Below are 8,975 nucleotides of genomic sequence, written 5' to 3'. Positions count from 1 at the left end.
TATCAATAATGATCATTTAATTGAACCTTTTGTTACCAATACAGGTAATGACACCTCCTCCTCTGCTGCACCAGGAGTAACGGTAATTTCTTCTATTAGACCACAGAGTCATCATATACCTGTTAAAATAGTAGTTAGTAAACATTTTGTTATTAACAAAATTGCTTTGCTTGACAGTGGTGCAGATAGGAATTGCATTGTAAAAGGTATTGTTCCAACCAAGTATTTACAAAAAAGTACTTCAAAATTATACTCCGCTACAGGAGAACCTTTGAAAATAAATTATAAGCTCTCTAAAGCTCATATTTGCAATAATGGCATTTGTCTAACAAATGATTTTGTTATTACTGAAGACATCAATGAAGATATTATTCTTGGAATACCTTTTATCACACAGATAAAACCTTATTTTACTGACCTTGATGGCATTACTACTACTATTCTTGGAAAAGATCTACACTTTCCTTTTGTTAAAACCCTTTCACAAGATGAAAGTAATTTTGTAAGAGAAAACACTGTTTTCAGAATTAATAACCTTTCCCAACATATCACCTTTTTAAAGGATGAAATTCGTGTTAAGAAAATCGAACAGATTTTAAAAACCCCGGAGATAGTTACTAAGATAGCTAATCTTCAAGAAAAATTTGAAAAAGAAATATGTTCTGATTTTCCTAATGCTTTTTGGGAACGTAAGAAACATATAGTTGATTTACCATACATTGAAGGATTCAATGAACATGCTATTTCCACTAAGGCAAGACCTATTCAGATGAATCATGAAATGATGGAATTTTGTAAAAAGGAGATTGATACTCTTTTAAAAAATAAGATTATTAGGATTTCTAAATCCCCTTGGAGTTGCTCTGCTTTCTACGTCAACAAAAACGCAGAAAAAGAAAAAGGAGCACCAAGACTTGTAATCAATTACAAGCCATTAAATTCTGTTTTAAAATGGATCAGGTACCCTATACCTAACAAACGGGATCTTTTAAAAAGAACTTTTAAATCCAACATTTACAGTAAATTTGATATGAAATCAGGATTCTGGCAAATTCAGATTTCGGAAAAAGATAAGTATAAAACTGCTTTCAATGTCCCATTCGGACAATATGAATGAAATGTTATGCCTTTTGGGCTCAAGAATGCCCCTTCGGAATTCCAGAATATCATGAATTCTATATTCAATGATTACTCTTATATGTCGATTGTTTATATTGATGATGTGTTAATCTTTTCAGAGAACATTGATTCCCATTTCAAACATCTCAACACTTTCTTCAAAGTTGTAAAAAATAATGGTCTAGTGGTTAGCGCCAAGAAAATGGTATTATTCCAAACCACCATTAGGTTTTTAGGCCATGATCTTTACCAAGGCACTTATAAGCCTATTTGCAGAGCCATTGAGTTTTCTTCTAAATTCCCAAATGAGATCCCCGACAAAACCCAGCTTCAGAGGTTTTTAGGAAGCCTAAATTATGTGGCTGATTTTATTCCAAAAGTCAGACAAACTTGTGAACCATTGTATAAGAGACTTAGGAAAAACCCAGTTCCCTGGAGTACTGAACAGACTGAAGCTGTCATCCAAGTCAAGGCTCTTGTACAAACCATTCCATGTTTAGGGATCCCTAATCCAGATGTTTTTATGATTGTTGAAACTGATGCATCTGATGCAGGCTATGGAGGAATTCTTAAACAAAAAGTAGATCTTGAATCTACAGAGCAATTAGTTCGTTTCACATCAGGAATCTGGAATTCCGCACAAAAAAATTATTCTATTGTTAAAAAGGAAGTCTTATCTATCGTGCTATGTATCACGAAATTCCAAGACGATCTTATTAATAAAGAATTTTTATTAAGAGTAGATTGTAAATCTGCTAAAGAGATTTTACAAAAAGATGTTAAAAATCTTGTTTCTAAACAAATCTTTGCTAGATGGCAAGCTCTACTATCTAGCTTTGATTTTGAAATTGAATTTATTAAAGGAGAAAACAATTCTCTACCTGATTTTCTAACCCGTGAATTTTTGCAGGGTAAACATGAGGCCGTTTAGACCAATCACTCCTTCTAAAGGAGAAAACAATCTCCCAAAAGCAAAAATGGCTAGACCATTTGTTCCTCCCCCACTCACTCCAGCAAAAGTTGAACCTTCGGTTAGGCCTGAACTAACCTTCCAAAATAAATTCACAGCATTGGCTGATTTCCCAAGGCTACCCTGCCCTACACAACCAAAGCCTACAAAGCATCTTTGTCCACCTCAACCAAAGTTGATCAACCTCAGACCAACAAAACCTCCAGTTCAAGAGGCATCTTCTAGTTCGGTCCAAACCAAAGCTAGTTATGCTATGAAGACACCAGAATCCTTTGCCCAAGCGGTTAATCCTGAATTAACCAAAACAGTCCCTACCAAAGCTATTGCAAAAGAAGAATCTTTTGAATTTATTGTCTCACAGACATTACCTTTAATGGCCCTCAATAAAGAATATGAAAATTTTGACATAGGCACTTTGATCAAACCGTGCTACACAGATTTCAATTATGTGGATACTGAAAATCCATTGAAAACAAGAAAATTTTACGAAGCTATTCTTATAGACACTGACTCTATAGAAATTGAGCATTCCAGAGATGCTAATAATTATATTCAATATTCAAGATTTACTATCAAGAAGATCTTGGATCCTTTTGAATGGTTTGCAGATCATCTACACACTCCTATTGCATTGATAATGGCTCACAAACCCCAGACTTATAATTGGCATGATTATAAGGTAGCATGGATGAACTTTCTTTATTTGAGGCCAAGACATACTTGGTTCGTGAAGTATAGTTCTAATATTACTAAGACTACCATTCCCAGATGGTTCTATGAATGGTGGAACTTATTTGGGGGAATTGAGGAAATTCTCCCACAACAATTTCTCAACAGGTTTGAAGAATTCCAAAACAAAGAAGGAATTACTACTTTACCAGAGCATATTAAATTATGCAAATATTATATCCAAAGGCGAATATCCTGTATTATCACTTGGAATTTCTCCAAGATTAATGTAGAGCGTATTCAATATTTGAGCAAACAAATCCAAGTTAAAGGTTGGGTTCCCAAACAACCAAATGCTAAGGTACAAGAGAAGGCCAGATCTTCTTCCAAGAAATTATCCAAAGCAGCTCTCAAACAGAAATTGAAAGAAGCAATGGATAACCTAGATGATTATGATGAAGATCAAATCATGAGGATGATTGAAGACGCTGCTTCCACAGAAAGCAGCAGTGAAGATAATGGTGATATGTGTAATCCTAAAGGCTTAGCCTTGGCTTACATGGAACCTAATTATGAATAGGAAAAAGACCATTGTGGAAAAATAGAGGCAAAGCCGAAATTATTTTTCCATATAGTGGCATTTCACTATTCTAAATTAGCATCCAATGAGAAGCTACAAGACAAAATACTTTGGGAAAAAGACATTCCCATTATCTCTACTTTATTAAAAGAAGATTCCCACTCAACCATTTCCGACAAAAGAAGTAGGTCACCTTGTTCCCACTATCTTTTAATAGGACCCATGTTAGTGTCGGCAAAATCTTGGCCGTCCATTTGTATGCCAAAGATATAAAGGTAATCCCCCATTTCTCCTATAAAAGGAGCATTAGTTTTCCCTTTAGAGGTATCAGATAGTTTCCAATATTCTGAAAACCTCTCTCTCTCTCTTTGTAATCTCTTTTCCTATGTTCTTGCTTGCAATGTTTGGAGTTTATCAATAAACGTCAGTTGTTTGTAAGTTATTTCTTCTTATAATTCCGCATAATTTAAGATCCTTTTTATTCTTTCTTGAGCTGATGTTTGAGTTTAATATCTGTGCAAAGCTCAAGGGCTACAATATTGATGGTGCTTACTAAATCACCATAAGTAAGATTGCCATAAGGAATATTACCATTATTGCGATCTTGGATTTTTGTCCTTACCTTATCCGCAAAGAGAGGGGGCAAGCCACTGATGAATCGTTCTTTCCAGAAATCCAAATTGCAATCTGGACGAATCATGACCTTACTGAGAAAGGCATGTTTATAATGGATAAATTTGTCTAAATTTGGACAACTTAGATTGCTTAGGATCTGGAGACTTCTGTCTTGGAATAGCTTTGGTTCTCCAATAAAGTGTTTGGCAATGTGGTAAAGTAAAGTAGCACAAGCATCTTCTCTTGTGACAGTGGAAGTGGATGGTGTATTACCTTCCATTTTTACAACGGTTTCTGTTGCAGTGGCATTAACAATGAGTTGCTTGATCTCATCAGTGCAATAGTTATCCCACCAATGTTTCAACATTCCTGTGAAACCTGCAATGACCATATTAGCAGCATCTCTATCTCCTGACCCATGCATTTTATATGCAGTAATAGCCACACCCATTTCATGGAGTTTATTGTACACTTGATGCTCAGCTAGGCCATCAATATTCCATTCGGTGATGCTTCTTCCTTCGTGAGAGGAAGTGGATAAAAAGGCATTTTCCTCATACTGTAAGTCTGGGAAAGATGGTTTATCATGGTAGTTTTTCATATTGTGAAAACGACTACTGGCAAGCTTTTGGAGAAGGTTGGATTTCTCTTGGGCTTTAGAATTGGGTTCTTTATGAAGGGTAGAAACCTTTTTTGAGGTTTTATCCTCTTTTACAGAGATATTGAAATTGTTGAGTTGTGCATTGATTTTCTCAATGATGTTTCCTGTTACTTCAAAAGTATCAGACAGTTTTGGGATTTTTCTTTTGAAAATTCAGGGATTTTGAATCCTGGATAGGTTTCTATATTATGGTTGGAAGAAGTAGAAGCTGGGGTTGGCCTCCCACTGAGGCTAGGTTTAGTATCTTCTATCTGTCTAGAGATAGTATGAAGGATTTGGTTAGAGTAATTGTTTTGTTCAACTACTCTGTCAATATCTGCAGATGTTAGTGGTCCGTCTGCTTTATTACTTTTCTCTTTGAAGGGAGCAGCTTTGATTACTGGACCTGCAATAGGAATGTTAATCCCTTCCAAAGGAGGGGTGATAGATTCGACAACTTTATTAGAAGCAGTGTACCACTTGTTAATGATAACTTGTAATGACTCAGTACAGTTTTCAATCCTACCAGTCATTTCAAACCATTTGAAGAATTCAATTTCACAACCAATTCTTCTCATATCCTTCATCCATAAATCTCTAAAAGATTCTCTTTGCCTAAGAGTATAAGAAGAAACATACCATTTTCTCTTTACTTGATTGTCAGGATGAGTCCATTGTTCTTGTAGGATGCCAGAGTTGGGTTCAAAGGTTTTGTTTACCTTGAGCATTCCTAACCATGATGGTTTTTCCTTGGGAGGTTCCATCTCACTTGCAGTAGGACTACCTGGAATATCTTGGTAAAATACTTTGGGTACGTTACCTGAAAAGTCTACTCCTGTGACTTTACCTTTACTGTTGTCAGCAACAGAAATGATTTCATCATCATCTACTTCCTCCGGGGTTTTTGAAGAAGAAGGTGGTCTGGGAACGGGTCTCGAGGGACACGATGTAGAAGGGGACCAAGACGACCTTCGATTCGAAGAAGATCTTCTTGCAGGATTGTCTAAGAATTTGAGTTCTATAGACCCATCTGGAAACTGAATAACTCTTTCGATCTGTGATCGTTCAGAGTGTGAAGCAAAGGGTTGAGTTATGTTTTCAAAACGCCAATCATTACTGGAGAGTATATCTTTCCATTGTAAAGTTCGAGGAACAAAAATGGAACTATGTTCATGGTTGGCTTCCATAAGCATAGTCTCGCCCCTTATACTCGTATGACGAGCTTTGGGAGCAAGGTGAGTTTTCATGAGACGATAATACACTCGATAGATAATGGCTATTTCACGAGTATTGATTTTACTGTTCAAGTTTTTGGTTTTGACATTGAGGGTCACTCAGTCCATGACATTAGGATCATTAATGTCAACAGAGAAGTTAGGATAACAATTAAAGTAAACTGGCCCATCAGCAAGATTGCTCTGCAAAACTCCTAACATAGAGTCATCAAAATTCAAAAACCTGCCATCTCTAAGGATGACACAAATAGGAATATCGAGGCCTTTTCTAAATAGAGGCTTTACAGCAACCTGTACTAAACCGATATGTAAATAGTTATAATCTGATTTATAACGATTTATATCATTTTCTTTAAGAAGTTGAATAATTTCTAAAGAATTATTAATAGCAAGAGTAGATTCACAAGTCTTAATATTTCGACGAGTAAGATAACTAAAATTACCTAAGTGGTAAATCTTTTTGAAAGGTTCTTATGGTATGCTCCAGTTTTGTAAATCATTTTCTAATTTAGCAATCTTTGTAGATTGCGAAGATAAATTTATACTATTTAAAATATTTTGATTATTTTCCATAAAATTAAAAATATTGTCTAATGGACTTACAGAACAAAATTTATTCTAATAAGTATAGAAATAATAATCAACATGCTAGCAGGTATATAGGGAATATTAAAATATAAATCAAAGACTTGTTATAAGGTGATCTTGTACAAAGTGTTATTGTATTGTATATTATATATATAANGGAGGATCCATTTCATTGCTTTCTAGTTTAGTTTATTAGGATGTTGTGGGGTATGTCCCAACATTCATCTTAGTTGTTATTAGAGGCTTCATAGACAATCAAATATTAGTCCTTTGAGTTTTTTCATTATTATTTCTTATTGTTAAGACTTAGGTTGCCACTTTTGGCCAAGTTGAATGTTTAATCTTTAAAACATTCTCAGTTATTTTATTTTTCAGTTCAGTTAAGTTCTTTGATCATTATAGATATGAATATTATCTTCCGCTGAGTTAAGTAAGTCAGGCCAAGGGTTCGCTTGGGGCCAACAATGGTCTTCGAGTGCCAATCATGCCCAGGGTGTAGGCTCGGGGCGTGACATTTTCCTCCTTAGATAAATAATAAGAAGGTTACCTAGTGTAATCTTTAACCGGAATACCACCATATTTTTTGTACATTCTTACTTCGACCTTGCTAAACAAAGCACCAAATTCTACAAAAGTAATGCATTAATCTTCTACGTCCATGATCTGTTTCTCTCAATCCGTAGAATACAAGAAATACCAACAGTATAATAATAATTTCCTTAAGATTGTTGTTCATCTTATATACTTGTGATACTAGAACAAAACTTTGAAGAACTTAGTAAGTAACAACAAAGTTTAAAGAGCATTTTCAAAACTAGAAAATTAAGCCAGTAGAGAAAATAGAACCAAAAATAGATTAGAAACAATATACAAAATATTTTTCTTAAAGAAGAAAATCGAGCCCACTGAATGCATAGTGTCCCCTTAAGGAAATTATTCCCCTCAAGTACCCGAGGTTAATGGAATATATCCTCCCAGGATAGAACAATCTTACTCACCGGTGTATCGGTACATAAAACCACAGTGTCAACGAACCACTCAACGGTAGTAAAGTACACTTAGAATACTAGATTTAATAGTAGTAGTAAAAGAAGCCCAGAAAAATTAGTTGTACTAAAATGAGAGGAAATCTCTCAATTTATAGAAAACAAAGGGTAGTGTGAAAAGGTTCTTATTGTGCCTTACCGGAAAGTTCACAAACCTTTGGAAAAGTTACAATCTTTCAGAAAGGTCAGAGCCTTTCACAAAAGTCACAACTTTTCATAAAAGTTGCAACTTTTCATAAAAGTCGCAACGTTTCATAAAGGCCTAATAGATATATTGGACTCTAAATTTGGCTCCAAATTTTAACTTTGACCTCCAATTTTCATAGTGTACAAACAGACATTTTAACTATCCAACTTTTAAATAAATAAATACGCGATTTTTGCAGCCAAAGAGCGTGAAATGCAAATGCTCCAACGTGTAATAGTGAGCCACTCAATGGCTGCCAACTAATTAAATATTTTACACGTCGATTTTAGAATTCAAAAAAAAACAAAATTAATTTTAATTTATATACAAGAATCAAAATTAATTCCTCCTAATATTTTCCCTTTCTTCATCATGTTTTCTTATCCTCTTTTGTAATCCCGAAATAGCAATTCTAGTGTGCATCGAACCTGTTTAAGAAGAACAAATTCACTATTAAAATTGAATCTTGAGAACTAAAATTTAAATTAAAAAAAGATGTCTTAAATGGAACCATACCCGACCACATCCAAGAAACCAACGGCCTGGATTATATGCAGACCAAGAAATCTTCATTATAACTCTTTTTCCACAATGACAAAAAACAATTAGAAGCCATTTGCCCTAAGTATGAGCAGATATTGTTCTAAAGAGAGGAAAAAATCTTGGTTTGAAATAGGAGGAAAAAAATGAGATTTTGATTTGGAAATATAAAAATATATTTATAAAAGGGATTCATTAAAGGTAGAGTTGTCATTTCAGCATTTTCTTTTACTGTTGTCGGCCTCGAAAGTTACTCCTAATGTGCGCAAAATAAGTGCACATCACGCATCTTGCCAGCTAGGACTCGCGTATTTATTTATTTAAAAGTTGGATAGTTGAAGTGCTTGTTTGTGTACTATGAAAGTTGGAGGTCAAAGTTAAAATTTGAAGCCAAGTTTAGGGCTCAATATATGTATTATGCCTTTTATAAAAGTCGCAATTTTTCATAAAAATAACAACTCTTCATAAAAGTCGCAACTCTTCATTTTCCATTCATATTTTTTAAAACCCAACAACACTTAGCATACACAATAGTAAGGTGGAAAGAGATAAGTCGGTGAGCTTGAGAAATATGAATAAGCATATGTTGTTCTTTATCTTCCAGAATGTCCAAATTGATAGTCATCTCCCCAAAAAATCCATATTTTGTTGGAGATGTTGTGAGCACAGTGTTGAAAACTAAGCAGTTTTTTGAACTTGTCGATTCTCCTCTCGTTCACCTTAGGTTCCTGGATGAAAAGATAGGGGAGATGATATTGATTTTTAAAGAGATTGAGCCTTTCAATA

General features: G+C 34.6%; 1 protein-coding gene across 1 annotated transcript in view; it reads right to left on the bottom strand.

Moving 5' to 3' along the window:
- Nucleotides 1-5,927: 5,927 nt before the first annotated feature.
- LOC125867172 (agamous-like MADS-box protein AGL80) overlaps nt 5,928-8,975 on the bottom strand; it is a 4,078-nt gene continuing 1,030 nt past the window's right edge. The window contains exon 2 of the mRNA XM_049547602.1: nt 5,928-6,124. Within this exon, the coding sequence (XP_049403559.1) occupies nt 5,928-6,124 (197 nt within the window). The remainder of the gene's footprint in view (nt 6,125-8,975) is intronic.

This window comes from Solanum stenotomum, chromosome 6 (assembly GCF_019186545.1).
Source record: "Solanum stenotomum isolate F172 chromosome 6, ASM1918654v1, whole genome shotgun sequence".
Taxonomy (NCBI): Eukaryota; Viridiplantae; Streptophyta; class Magnoliopsida; order Solanales; family Solanaceae; genus Solanum; species Solanum stenotomum.
The sequence above is the reverse complement of the archived record's forward strand: the minus strand, read 5'-3'. Positions and strand labels throughout refer to the sequence as shown.